General features: G+C 35.3%; 3 protein-coding genes across 5 annotated transcripts in view; 1 reads left to right on the top strand and 2 right to left on the bottom strand.

Moving 5' to 3' along the window:
* The window catches only part of LOC142349738 (uncharacterized), a 44,802-nt gene that overhangs the window by 27,539 nt on the left and 2,249 nt on the right, over positions 1–15,014 (bottom strand). The window contains exons 2-3 of the mRNA XM_075401481.1: positions 12,897–13,005; positions 2,197–2,324 (exon numbers count right to left, since the gene is read on the bottom strand). Coding sequence (XP_075257596.1) covers positions 2,197–2,324; positions 12,897–13,005 — 237 coding nt within the window. The remainder of the gene's footprint in view (positions 1–2,196; positions 2,325–12,896; positions 13,006–15,014) is intronic.
* Positions 1–15,014, top strand: part of LOC142349487 (serine/arginine-rich splicing factor 7-like) — a 398,530-nt gene that overhangs the window by 3,121 nt on the left and 380,395 nt on the right. The gene's annotated exons all lie outside the window — the stretch shown is intronic.
* LOC142349460 (uncharacterized) lies at positions 5,901–12,270 on the bottom strand. Of its 3 annotated transcripts, none has more exons than XM_075401041.1 (3): positions 11,737–12,270; positions 11,150–11,251; positions 5,901–6,189 (listed from the first exon to the last, which is right to left on the bottom strand). In XM_075401041.1, the coding sequence occupies exons 1-3, from the start codon at positions 12,168–12,170 to the stop codon at positions 5,949–5,951; spliced, it is 777 nt and encodes a 258-aa protein (XP_075257156.1). In that variant the 5' UTR covers positions 12,171–12,270; the 3' UTR covers positions 5,901–5,948. The 3 variants fall into 3 exon arrangements, with proteins under 3 accessions (XP_075257156.1, XP_075257155.1, XP_075257154.1); XM_075401040.1 differs by having other exon boundaries at positions 11,150–11,263; XM_075401039.1 differs by having other exon boundaries at positions 11,150–11,290.

Genomic DNA, 15,014 nt, shown 5'->3' on the forward strand with positions numbered 1-15,014 from the left:
CTACTACTACTAAAATTCCCAAAATTAACCTTCGTTGGAATCTGTCCAGTAACATATCTGCAAGACCTGAAAAAGTTTTAATGGCCCTTGAAGATCGATAAATTTAGAAAATGTTAAAATCAAACAATTTGAAATCAGTTGCAAATTTTAAAGAATTATTGCTTATATTCGTAATATTAATATCTTCAGCACCTTTTCGTTGTCTCCAAAGGCTATCAAGTAACCTAACGTTTCGCCTTAAGCAGTTTTCATTGGCTCAATGATCGATAAACTAGGAAAATGACAATAATTTTTTAGAAAATTTCAAATTTAAACCCAAAATTAAAAACATAGCTGGAAGATTGCCAGAAAATAGCCGCAATAGATTCGTAGATCGGCAGTCTAAAAAAAACAGTAAAAAAGACAGACCAAAAAAATTTGGCTTTTCATTGAAGGCTGATCTGTTATTTTGATTAAAAATCTGTATAAATTATTGCTGCCTCTATTAGCTGATCTCAAATAACCTTCATTTAGAGTGACACACACCCATTTGACCTTATCTCTTTGAATTAAAGTAAATAAAAGTCAATTTCAAAGTGAGGAAGTCATTTTTGAGTGTGAGGTAAGTCAAGTGTGACCAAAAATTTAATCACGCGCATGAACAAAAAAACTCGAGCGAAAAATGACGTCACATATGCAATTCAGTTGGAATTGCATGAACGAATGAACAAAAAGTGGCTGTGACGTCATCTGGTCGTAACAAAAATCATGACGAAATAAAAAACATAGCAGGACAAGTCCTGACGTACAATTCAAAGAATTTTCATTGACTAAACAGAAATTTAGACCTAGATCGGATTATGAATGGATTGGGAAAACCATGTAGAAATCCGATCCAAAAAATCGAAAAAAACAGTAAAAATCAAAGTGAAATTGCCGCATGTGAACAAAAAACCACTAGCGAGAAAGCGAATTTTCGTTCAAACACCGTTTTCTCACTCTACTTTAAATTTAGAGCAAAAAAATTTCACGCCGCAAAACCACTCGCTTTTTCATTCCACTTCCTGTTTCGGCGTGACCAAAATCACTACTCCAATTTGACTTCAGAAATCATGAAAATGTGTGAACAGATCTTAAAAAAAGACAGCGCCCCAATACAATTCAAATTCTTTGAATTGTAAAAAAAAAACCAAGAGAAGGCCAATAATAGCCCCAGCTATGGCTGTGCGGCTATTAAAAAGTCGTGATATTAAAATGTTGAAAACCATTTCTTTGTCCCTAGCAAATTTGCAATAAAACAATATCAAATCTGGCCATTGCGGTAATCTGGCCATTGAGTCAAGAAAAATTGAAAAGAAATATTTTTAAAAAACTTAAACCACAAATTTTATCAAAAAATTGGTATCTTTCCTTATAGTAAAAAATTGGTAAAATTCGTGACATTAAAACGTTGAATAACCATTCCATTGGCATTAGAAATAATGCTGTAACTTATTATCAATTCCTCGAGGAGGCTTTATGGTCTCTGAGGCTAATGTCTAAAATTATGCATATTATTACATTATATACTACATTAGTATTATTATGCGTTTTTATGTTTGTAGTACCAAAACATACAGCTCATAAAATGGGCATAACAAGTAATTCTGTCTTGCAAAAGATCTGTATCAACTTGGACATACTCCAATTCAAGACTAATCAAACAAAAAACTCGAAAAATGACAAAAAGTGAGAAATTGTACCATTTTGAGAGCAAAAACTCCTAAAAATGATTTTTTTAACCTTAAATTAGGTCTATCCCAGCAGCTGCAACACTCGAGAAGTTCAATAATAGCCTCAGCTATCACTTAGCGTCTGTTAATACCCAGTTTTAGTAAAATAAACCCGCTAACATCGCACGAATTGCTCTCGAGCGACTGGCGAAGCTGAAGAGGTTGAAAAAGTCACTCGAGAATTGAAATCGCAAGAATGTTCTAGAAAAAACGGTCAAGCACATTTTTTACAACAGGCACACGCGTTTACAATAATTGCTTCAAATTTCTTTCGAGAACAATTTATGTTAAAAGTATACGCAAATAACAAATTGAAACCCAACAGTTCAAAAGAAAACTAAGCAAAATGGACATTAAATTATATACGTTTCAAATTCTTCCAATGTCCAATCTAAAATCTTCCTAAATAACGACTGTGTAAACTTTATGGCACAATTGTGCTAACCAGGGAGCGTAAAACTTGATGAGACTGTGCCCCGAACCAACTCCCTGCGCAAAGTTGCACTCTTTCAGTTCCAGAAGTCCATTGTCCGCTCTTGGCAACTCACACGGTTCCACGGGTTTTTCTGGTTCCTAAACACCATATTACCAGAACTACCAGGTCAATATTTTATGCAGCAGGTTGAAATCATAGCACAGTTGATAAAATATTTGCTGTTTTAGATTGAGAATAATGACTGCTTTAAAAACGTCCAGAAAATTTGCAGGCGATGCTATTTGTATATTTCTATTTAGCGTAAGAAAGTAACCTAGTAGATCTCACGACCACAGTAAGGAAGACATTGATTAGCATTTCTAACGCCTACATCAGTTTTCAAGGCATGAGTAAATAAACTTTACTGTTGCCGGTTTGTTGCAAATTATTTCTCATATTTTATCATTTTGAGATCTTAAAAAAAACTTCTGGCTCGACTGCTGACTGACTTCAGCATCGAGAAGGAAAATGACATCAAGATTTTAATCAAAATTAGCGCAGCAATGCATTTCGTGTTTTGAATTGCGAAGGCCAAAAACACCTCTATAGCTCTTTGAGCAGGACTGTTTTGTCTGTTTTCTTCGGACTATTTTGCCTGGGACTGTTTTGTCTGTTCACTGGCTCGATACTTAAAATGTCCAGTGTTGCACTCAACATGCACGTGTTAATGTTAATGTACCATCCATAGAAGCTGCCGAAATGACAAAAAAAGCCTATTTCAAAATTTATTAGCGATGACAAGCATTCTGGCAATGAACATTGAACGCGTTTGTGACTGGATAGATGTCATCAGAAAGCATAAAAACAAAGTTGATAATAGCTCGTGTGGAACGAGTCTTTGACCGTGCAATTAATTTATGAGTTTGTCCTGGAATTGAGTTCAGAGCTAGCAAACTGGAAGTCAAAAGTTCAACTGTCAATTTCAACTGGATACGTTCCAACTATAATAATAAGCATAACAATAAACAAAATTGTGAGTTTAGGTCATAATTACAGATGTCAGAAAGTGTAGTGAAATATTGATGAACAATTTCTTTGAGGTAATCAGTGTAATCTCCATTCTAAAATTTAATTGGCGCTTACTTGAGATGTTAAAATTTTGAAAACGTTCAGATGAGTTCAACATCAAGTAAGCGCCAATTAACTTCAAGAATGGAGATTACACTGATTACCTGAAACAAATTGTTCATCAATATTTCACTACACTTTCTGACATCTGTAATTATGACCTAAACTCACAATTTTGTTTATTGTTATGCTTATTATTATAGTTGGAACGTATCCAGTTGAAATTGACAGTTGAACTTTTGGCTTCCAGTTTGCTAGCTCTGAACTCAATTCCAGGACAAACTCATAAATTAATTACACGGTCAAAGACACGTTCCACACGAGCTATTATCAACTTTGTTTTTATGCTTTCTGATGACATCTATCCAGTCACAAACGCGTTCAATGTTCATTGCCAGAATGCTTGTCATCGCTAATAAATTTTGAAATAGGATTTTTTGACATTTCGGCAGCTTCTATGGATGGTACATTAACATTAACATGTGCATTTTGAGTGCAACATTGGACATTTTAAGGATTGAGCCGGTCAACAGACAAAACAGTCCTGCCCAAAGCGCTGGTTAGACAGATCAAAAAGAAAGTGCAGCTTTGATCTTGAAAGAAAGCTTTAAAGTCGGAAAATCAAAATCAACGTGACGCAAGAGTTAGTGATCTGGACTTACATTCGGAGATTGCTAGTTCGAGCCCGAGTGGGACTCTCGAACAAGTTCTTGTAAATTTGCATCAAATTTTGCGTAATGTGCTTTCTTTGGCCCTTTTGCTTGCTGGTCAGCTGCTATCTTTAACATTATTTCTGAGTTTTTTGTTCGTCTTTGAAATTCTCAATCAGTTTGGGTAGTGAAGGATGTTTTGTATTAATCAATTTTACGAAATTACTGCTCCAGCCTTAGACGAAGTTCTTTGTTCAGGAAAAGCTTTTCTTTATGCGCTCGCAGCAATTCCATCGTTCAATTGCAAATCGCGGTTTCTGTCTCTGTCGAGTAGAGTTGTGTCAACCGATGTCTTCAAAGTAATTAAAATTGGTTCACAGTCCTCTGCGCAAGTTGACTGCAATTTTTCAAATGCAATAATGAGATCTTTCACTGGCAAGAAAGCCGCGCAAAGCATCATTCTGATGTGCTCGTGGAACATGGCTTTGCCTGCTGACTGCACAACGTTCAGACCAAGGTGAAAAGAAACAAAATTGAATTTAAATGTTATCGTTCCACTGAAGGAATGCGTTCCAAACCGCAATTTCGAAATCGATTGTTACTCGTTTTGTTGATGATTCTGGAAGGGAGCAGAGTAGTTTCCGATATTTCTTCTTTTTATCAGGAAGAAGAGCATACACGAGACGCAAGTTGACGCCGTTAACCGAAGCGTAAATTGTGTAGACCTGATAGAAGACATTTGGAGCTGTTGAAAATGTCCCATCGCAGAACCAGTCGTCTGATTGCTCTAGCAAGTCAATGGCTGACAGAGTCGTTAAAACAAGAATTCGTTTTTTATCATGGTGCCATGAATCATAATAAAAGAACTTCTCACCACTATGTATCATATGTAATAACTCGGGAATCTCAAATCCTTTCAGCGATGAAGGCTCTCTCATTTGTGGACAATTTTGTTGGCGCGTTCTGTTATGTCCTTTGGTTTGAGTTGTAAGCTGAATTATTGGCTGCTGTTTCACTGCTGATATCATTTTGGGCAGCAAATGTTGTTTGGCGGGGAGTCTCGTCAGCCATTGCTGCTATTTCTTTCAACGCCGAGCGGAATTTTCTCTTCAATGTCTGCTGGATCGGGTAAATGGCTATGAAGTGTGATAACTTCTATTTCTTCATTGCGTAGCCCCACTCTGCCATAGCATGTTGTAATACAACAGCGCCAAGAAGATGCACCATCTGTAAGTTGTCGGTGCCTAATATAGCCATAGCCTTCAAAGACGAGCAATTCCGATTTTCGAAAATTATGACGCCAAATATTGTGAGGCACTCTTTTATATAACTCCCAATTAAAACAAAATCTGTCATTGAGCTTAGAACCTAGTTTTGCGTCCACTTCTAATACTTTGATTTGGTTTAGCTCAATTTTCGGATTAAGTTTCGTTAATTAATGCGTTGAGCCAAAATCTGTAAAATTTTGGGACTATTTTGTCTGGGACTGTTTTGCCTGGGACTCTTTTGTCTGGGACTATTATGTAATTTGGGCGATTTTGCCGGCGACCGTTTTATACGGACACGATCAAGCCATATCTCTTCTTTCGTTCCCGCTTATTCGTATAAGGAACTAAATATCAAACATTTAAAACTTTTATTATCTTACGTCTTTTTTAAGCCGACTGTTATTAGCTCAAAGGGGAGTTCACCACGTTTAAAAATACCTTTTAACATAATTCTTTGAGAACTTAGGTTCAGAACGTTTAGTGGGGTAGGTTCAAAACTACCTCACACAGTTGCAAAATTATTGGCAAGGCGAACAGTCCCGATCAAGATTTTCTGTCTTCAGTCACAAGTGAAAGCTGTCATAAGAACGCATCAAACCATAAACCATACTAATAAAAAACACTAGGGTTACATCTGTATATTTATCCCAATGCGAACCACTTTCCTAAAAAACACGCGTTTCAAAAAGCAGAACTTGGAACAATAAATTGATTTCATATATATTGACAAATATAACTATTTCCAGTTATTTCTTCTGAGTGAATGCGCCTTCTCTCGCAACTTTCGCTCTCGGTATGACTTCGTCTTTGCTTTGATTACATTCTCCAGCTCGTCCGTGAATTGAAATAGCTTCACTGACACCAATTTCAGTTTGCCAACAAAAGTAGTTGAAATTATTTGCACTTTTCCGTCTCTAAGTGCTGCGTTCAGACCCAAATCGTAGCCAAACTCCACCATAAAATGACCTGGTAGCTCACTAGAATTCCGAGCTAACATCTCGTTTTCGATATTTATTTATTTATGTGTGACAGAAGCAGCTACTGTTGGGTAGAATTATGCTAAACTAGGGTGAAAAAAGATATTAGGCGGATGGAATTTGTAGACATTAATATTTTCACTTGATTTTTAATTTCAAAAAATTAAGCACGAATTTAAAACACTTTAACGAGACAAAGTGCGCCCTGTTGGCGATGCAGGAACAAATCAGAGAAAATAAAAAGCTCAAAAACTTCTCAAACATTGAGATACTTCACATAATTGAGTCAATTTACCATGCACCCATTTGCGTTGCAGAAATGATTCCAAAATGAAAACCAACAAGATATATATTTGACAGGTAGAAGGAAGACTTGATTCTCATAATACATTGACAAAAAACGCAAACGTTAACCATTAGCCTGTTCACAGAAAATCTAATCAACCGATAAAAAATCTGCCTTAAAACATCTAAATAATTCCAAAATTCTGCATACAATTAGGAATCCTGTATTGCTTTTGATAAACTTTCAACGACCTTCGTATTGGCTTAAAGTATTTTAAAAGCAAGAATTTTCTACACATTTTAAAAGAAAACAATCAGACTAATAATAGCCTTACCATCTCTTTCTGGCTAAAAATACAAACACACTGGTAAATTTGCCGAAAAATAGCCGCCGTTGATTCACATAACTCTATTGGGATTGAAAGAAGAAAATATCAACAAAAATTTATTTTTGTCTAAAAACATTTTTAAGTGCGATTTAATTTGATGTCATTTCGTAATTGAACATACTCCTGTCTCTCAGTGAGAGGCTACGGGGTCAAGTATCAATACCAATAAGCATAATAGATAGTAACTGAAACTTATGAGAACAAAGTTGAAGTACCGGGCATCTAAAAATGGGCTTTACGGGTTTATCCCGTTTCTATTTCTGACTTCAAATTTTTATACTGACTCTGTTCATTCTGAATTGCTTTGCTGAGCAGCTGCTGTTTAAAAGTACTTTGAGCAGAATGACAGAAGAGTGAAACTAGCCTAGAAAAGTCAAAAAGATTTCACGCAAAATGTCGAAAAAGAGGCAAAATGGGTAAAGCGAAAAAAAAGTTCGACGAAGTAAAAAAACATAACAGGACAAGTCCTGAAATACAATTCAAAGGATTGAGTTAAAAACTTAGAAGTACTCTACCTGACCAGCACATCAATTGAACAATGCCAGCCAACCAAACAAAATAATCAAAACGTTGAGCAGTTAAAACAATCAAACAAACTAAGCAAAAATATACTAAATATACTCATTGCTAAAACTCTTGAAACTTTTACCCCGAAAGGCAAAATTTAATCCCTTTAAATATGACTATTTCATAAATATGTTCAAACAAACTTTGGATCTTAAATCGGTCCACGATTATATCTGCAAGACCTGAAAAAATTCACTGGCCCTTGAAGAACTCAGAAAATGAGAAAAATTTTTGAAAATCAATTGCAATCAATTGCAAATGTTTATGAAAGGTTGCTGAAAACTTGATATTAATACCTTCCGAATCATTTTTGTTTCTCTAGAGGCTATCCAGTAACCAAATTCCAAGCCTTAAAAAATTAAACGGCTCATAGATCGATAGTTTTTAGCAAAATCAAATTTCAAAAAAATTCCTACTCCTATTAAAATATTAAAAACCATTCCCTTAACCCCTAGCAACTATGTTACAACATACTTTCAAACCCTGGAGGAGGTTACCTGGCGACTGGGGCAAAAAAACTCAATAACAGAAATGTTCAAAATTAAAATTTTATCAAAAAATTTCTAAAATTCGAATTGCTAAATTGTTAAAAAAGTTCTTTTGACAGTAACAACCAACAACCATGCAGCAACTTTTTTTATCAGACCCAAAAAAACGTGGAATAGGTTTTCTGGCGCCTACGAATGAACAAATATCAAAGATTGACAAAAAAATTCAGGAAGACTTAAAAAAATGGCAGATTTTACCCCAAAAATGCATAAATTTGAGACATTAAAATGTTGAAACCCACTCTATTATTTCTAGAAACTATGCAGTGTCCTATTATCAAACCATAAAGGAGATTCCCTGGCCCCTGAGGCTGCAAAAACTGAAAAAGATAGAAAATTTCAAAAATGGAAAAAAAGCAAATTTTATCAAAAAATTCCAAAATTCGAAAGGTTAAATTGTTGAAAAAATTCCATTGACGATATTAACCATACACTAAACTTTTATCAGACCGTTGAATAGGTTTTCTAACACTTGAGAATGGACAAATATCAAAAACTGACAAACATTTTTTCAGCAGATTTTATCAAAAAAATGCTGAAGTTCGAGACATTGAAATGTTGAAAACCATTCCATTACAACTAGAATATCTATAAACCTACGCAGTGCCCATTATCAAACCTTAAAGGAGATTCCCTGGCCCATGAGGCTGGAAAAACTCACAAAAAACTGACTGGAAAATGACAAAAATTGTCAAAAACATGAAAATTGAAAAAATTAGTACCATTTTGCGTGTTCATGTTTGTGGTACCAAAAAATATAGCTCATAAAATGGTCATAACAAGTAATTTTATCTCCTACAAGACCTTCATCAACTATTAAAAACTTCAACCTCAGACTAATCAAACAAATAACTGAAACAAAATGACAAAAAACATGAAAAATTGCACCATTTTGAGCTCAAAAACTCCTAAAAATGACCTTTTAACATTAAATTAAGGCCATCCCAGCAGCTGCAATACTCTAAACACTTAAAGGACTACTAAAACCTACTTTGGGCCTCTAGTGAAACTTTATGCCCGCTGGGCTTTACCTGTTTATCCCGATTTGAAAGATCAAAGTCATTGAAAAATGTGTGAAGATCTTAAAAACACAGCGCCCCAATACAATTCAAATTCTTTGAATTGTAAAAACATAGCAGGAGAAGTCCTGACGTACAATTCAAAGAATTTTCATTGACTAAACAGAAAACTATACCTAGAACGGACTACGAATGGATTGGGAAAACCATTTAAAAAAAGCACCGATCCAAAAAATAAAAAAACAGTAAAAATCAGTGAAATTGCCGCATGTGAACAAAAAACCACTAGCGGGAAAGCGAATTTTTGTTCAAATACCCTTTTCTCACTCTACTTTAAATTTGGAGCGAAAAAAATTCACGCCGCAAAACCACTCGCTTTTTCACTCCACTTCCTGTTTCGGCGTGACCAAAATCACTACTCCAATTTGACTTCAAAAATCATGAAAATGTTTGAACAGATCTTAAAAAAAAGACAGCGCCCCAATACAATTCCAATTCTTTGAATTGTAAAATATAGGAGCGTTATAATAGCCGGCTGAGAAGATAAGGGCGGCTATTAATCATAAACATATAACGTCGGACGAACTGCTGTCAAAGAAAAATCAGGCGCTCGCTTCTGTTGAAACGTGCTTGTGCTTTACACTGAAACCACTTAAAATCACGCCAACAAACGCGGCCCGCACAACTAATTAGAATACACACTTCTTCAATAGTTCTCCATTTCGTAAAAAAGACAAAGCCAATACTGTTTGCGTCCTTTAAGACCCCATAACAAGATCTTATTAATAAGAAAAATGGAAAACAATTTAATCTAATCATTGTGACAAAAAGTAATTATTTAAACCATGTACTCTAAGAAATCTATCAAGGAGTATTGTTTATTAATCTATTCAAACTGTCCTCTATTTCTAGTTTTCGTTAGAACCACTTCAGTAGACATGGTAGACAATTCTAGTTCAAAAAACCATTCGATGACTGAGTAGCAGCACAGCAAGCTGAGCTGAACTCTCAAGCCATAACCAGAAGCACTGCCTACTCGGCTATCCGGCCCTTCTTTTCGCTATGCTGCGACCGATTTTATATTAGCATCAAGCTTTACTTCGGAGCGAGAGCAATAGAGATCACTCAAAAATGGAAAACGATACCGTGAAAAAGTCACTTAAGTCAAAGAATGTTCTGGAAGAAAAACGCAAAAAACGGTCAATCGAAAAATTTGCATAGAAAAAGACAAACACTTTTGCAATAATTGCTATGAACTTCGTTCAAGGGCAACTGAAAGTCATAAACAGAATCTGTCATGAAAAAAGAACCAAACATCACTGGACACGAGAAGCCTGCTCTCATCACATACAGGTCCTGGATTTTCTTTCAAGAAAAAAGACAAAAATTTCTACAAGTGAGTTGTTCACTGGAAGGCAGTTTACACTGCCAAAAAAACTTTGGATGAATAATTCGGCACATTGAATAAATCCGATTGGCTATCATCAATGATTCGAACGCAGATATGGCATTGAATAATGGGATATATTCTGTTTCCCCCCCCCCCCCACAGCTTAGTGAGCATAAATCTTTTATGACCCCCAGGCGCACGTGCTATTTTTTTTACATAGTTACGTGCTATATAACAACATATAGTTTGTAACTGGGGGCGTAAAGTCACTGGGGGAGGCAAAACAGAATATATCCGAGTAATGCAATCTAAACTCCCCACACAATTACGAGAACAGAATGACGTTTCCAATAAACTAATTGTGAGAAGAATCTTGGATCAATCAACACATAAGGTGATATCCAAGAACAAAAGAAAAAGCAAAACAGCCGATGAGAAGCTTTCAAAGAAATTGATTGTTATACGGCAACGGGAAAACTAATTCAATTTGTGGCCAAAAAAGCAAGCTTGATGCATTTAATACAATGCCCTGGTGCTTCGTCGATTAATACTGTCAAATTTATGAAGTCAAATCGCTCAATCGGGCGGTACATTCTCGAATGAAATGATCTAATTCAGTTTTTTTTAAAAAAGACGAAGACTACAATAACTGCTTCAAACTTCGTTCCAGAGCAAAAAAATATACAAAATTCTGCGCCAAACCATAATTTCCCCTTTTGCTACAATTGGCATTTAGGGTCAACTCGGAATATCGATCCGTTCATTTTGCATCCAATTTCACCAGTTGGAACCGAGTATTTGGAGACGTTGAGAACCTGTCCAAACTTCTCGAAGTATTCCATAATTGCACTGCAACTAAGCAGCCTTCCATCAGTCCTTATAATATCAATATCGAAGGCGGGCCTAGACAGCAAAATTTTTACTAACCTGACCATAGAGTATGAATTGCACGAGCTTTGTTTAAGTAAGTTCATGATAAACAATTGCAGACAAAATTCGGTTATATCTGCATGTACTATGCAACAAACAAAAGAATTAACAGATTAGACTACGAACTTTTGAATTTTGCAACAGCTAAACCAGAAGACTTTTAACCAAAAACAGACGCATGTGATGAACGCGATAGCGTTCAAGTTGACGACGGAACAGAAATGAACAGTTGAAAATTGATTTATTAAACTGGTGATCTGATGTTTTATAAACAGTCATGGTAGCCAAGTTAATTGTTAATTCAAGTTTTTTAATCGTAAAAATAAAAAAAACGGATCAGCATTTTATTTCATTAAATTGTCAATTATTTCAGATTAAAAGAAAGATTTCTCCTGTTTTATCTAAGCCCGCCGCTTCACATCGGATCTGTCTTGATAATGAGCTTGCTTCCCTTCGAGGCAGCAATTGGGGTCTCGATACCAGCAAACATCCCGATGCCGCCATCACCATTTCCCATAGCATCAATAACTTTCAAGTCATTTTTCAAAGCTGCCCGAGGATCATGAACATCGTCAATTTCAATCGACACCTCAGAGTAGAAGTGAGATCCCTTGTCATCTTCCTTATTACAGCTAGGCGATTCAGGTTTCCAATTTAGTGTCATTCCAAAATTGGATTCAACTAATCCCTCGTTCTTACCAGGAGTTGGTGAACATTCAAAAGGTGCTTCGCTAACATGGCGATCTACTCCAAGGTCTATATAACCAGAATCGTCATCAAGAACTGGCTTCAACGCCGGAATTGGTAAATCGTCATCGGTAAGAACTGGCTGCTCAAGATCCAAAGTCGTCATTTTTATTTTTTTTTTGATGGTTGAAACTAATAGCAAATCAAATGAGCAGTTTCAAATAATGCGATCACAGACACTCAAGGTCAAGTTTCGAACTTTCAGCCTCTACGAATTCGCACTATAGTTCATGTTTTCGCATTTTTCGAACGTTCGATTATTTCAACTTTATAGGACACACTATACATCAATTTATGCAAATTTAAAAATGAAAAGCTAGGAAATTTTCTAATGAAACACTAAATTCGAAAACTTTTATATTAAACAAGACAGCGCTCAAAAACTTTAATAGGAAATTTAGCTTCTGATGTGGTCGCATGGCAGATAGCTGCAATGTTCCGAACTCCACATTATACGAAAACGTAAATATGAACTGAAAACGGTAAGAATATGGTAGCATCGGTTTCAAGATTGAACAGCAGCTTAAGCAATACACACTTAGCTTCAAAACAGTACACCAAAAAAACAAAAGTAACAACTGGTTCTATTTATGCTAAGCAATTTATCGCAATGCAGTTATTGCTAGAGCCAATTAAGGTACAGCCAACAACAAAGTTCGCAAAGTTTTCGGAAAGGAGGGAGTGGAATCTTCTGTCTCTACCGAAAATAATATCCTGGCTTGGTGACCACTACACCACAGCACTACCTTAATATTGTAGGGCTCATACACCAGTTTACATTATAAAAAAGGGTACTTAATAGGACCCTGTATCATGAAATCTCGCATCTTACCACTGAGTCGGGATCCAGTATTCCAGCCGCAAATTTCTCAAAGGCTTCCACCTCTCGCGATCCGGCGTACTTTATCCCATCTGGCTTGCCTTTCTTATAGAACTTCAGTCTAAAACAATAACAATATACAAGATGACACAAAGGAAATCCAAAACGCTACATGTTATTTCATCACAATGTTTCAATTGACCCAATTCAAACTGTTGCATATGTTGCAATGGAAATGTTGCATATTTCGAAGCGATGAAAAATAAGCACTTTCAAAAAGGTAATATTTCGACCCTGAAAATGAAGCCCCTGTTCCCTGTTATTTCGTGCTTTGAGATATCCAAATTGCAAGCCAGAATAAAACAGGAGCAAAATGTTAAGATAGTTTTTCTACTCAGTTGGAGGAACTTTTTTATCACGCTACTGGTTATGCAATAGGACAATATATCGTTAATAAGAAATGTAGTTGATCAACGAAGTGAAGCAAATATTTCCTTTTTATTACGTTTTTGTTTACTTTTTCAAAGAATTGAAAAAATTAATATACACTGTGGTAACAAAAACAGCAACGCACAAATGCAGAACTTTTTAAAAAGACGCAAACATCAAATAATAGAAATTTTGAGTTCAAATCAGTTGTCTGAACACGAGTCATTACGCCTTTAGCCTTTTAACATCTACTAGACGGTTTCTATTGTTTTCAAAAACAATTCAACGACGTCAATCAAAATTCAGACAAAATTATTCCATATTTTTCGAAATAACGGTCGGTTTCTATAAATGTTGCTTCGAAATTGTGCATAAACTTTGTATGATTTCAAATCGGGATTATTGGCTGACCATTCAAGAACATCCCGCTCCATTCCTTCAAAGCAATTGATGACAATTTTTGCTTATGAACAGCAACTTCTCGATGAAAAAGTCTTGAAAATGTCACTTTTGTCGGAAACTTTTTCAGTTAAAAAATCAACTAAACTAGAACGCTTAGCTTGTTTGAAATTTTAGCAAACATTTTCCATCCATATGATTACATTGTAACCAAAAACAAGTGCTCGCTAAATCGAACTAAAATTTTTTGGTCAAAAAATCTTGTCCCAATTTTGTCAAAAACTTCAGCAAACCTTCCGCCGGAAAGGCCTTGAGCTTGTTACATTTTCGGTAACGTTATATTTAAAGCCAGGTTGCTTTTCTTTCCCCCCTGAAACTTGTACATTGCAATAGCGTGAGGAAACAACAAAAGAAAAAAGCAGCTCATTTGTAATGAATCATATTGTTTATTTAATTTTCAGTTAGTTCTATCAGATTTACTACCTGTATACCGGCAAAATTTTGAGATGCTAGTGACCCTACACAGTTAGTAAGTGATTCCAGTGCAAGTATATTTTAAAAATTATACAAAGTTACATTTTCTGACTTAAGCCTAATTTCACCTCAATAATTACTCATGTGCATTAATTTTCTCAAAAACCAAAGGAAGGAAAAAATCAGTTGAAATATCAGTATGAAAGCCATTAAGCAGCTTTTCTAACGACAAATAAATCTCATTTAAAATTTCAGACCTTCCTATACGCCTTTTTGCAAAAACGTTTTGAGCAAAAGTCATGCTTAATGGTAGCATAGTGTAACTCTAAGACTATTCTCCAATTTTCAATTGATTTAAATCTTTTAAATTAATCTTTCCTCCTTCGCATTGGTGGCTTACTAAATGTTTTCATTGACTCAGCAGTAGCAAAAAAGATTTCGGCAGCTTTCATGATAATGAATAAATTTGTTCAGAAAATGATAAACTACACAAAATTGATCGAATTTTAGTTTCTTTCATAATAGCTGTCAACTGACGGTTCTTGTCCTAATTCTTGTTCTCAGTAGACAATAAACAAATTAATTAATTTTATTTTCTATCTGAAAATTTTTACCTCATAAATAAACAAAAAATTAAAAATAGACATAAAATACCAGCATTTGTTAGGGCGTTTAACGTTCTTTCAACCCAAGTGATAGAGAATGCTATTTTCACAGAGCTTTCATTCTTCCGAATTTGGCCGAAGTAGATCTGCAGTGTCACCGATTAAATAAATACGCGCTACTTCTGAGAAACTTAATTGCACTTAAATCTTCAAAATAGCTTCT

Source organism: Convolutriloba macropyga, chromosome 11 (genome assembly GCF_964194025.1).
Source record: "Convolutriloba macropyga chromosome 11, txConMacr16.3, whole genome shotgun sequence".
Classification (NCBI taxonomy): domain Eukaryota; kingdom Metazoa; phylum Xenacoelomorpha; order Acoela; family Convolutidae; genus Convolutriloba; species Convolutriloba macropyga.

Coding starts and splice junctions, on each gene's coding strand:
- LOC142349460 (XM_075401039.1), bottom strand. CDS start 12,170: ATGACGACTTTGGATCTTGAGCAGCCAGTTCTTACCGATGACGATTTA. Junction 11,291..11,736: donor ATTATCAAGACAGATCCGAT/GTGAAGCGGCGG, acceptor TTTGCTGTCTAG/GCCCGCCTTCGATATTGATA. Junction 6,190..11,149: donor GGTGAAATTGGATGCAAAAT/GAACGGATCGAT, acceptor TCGGAATTCTAG/TGAGCTACCAGGTCATTTTA.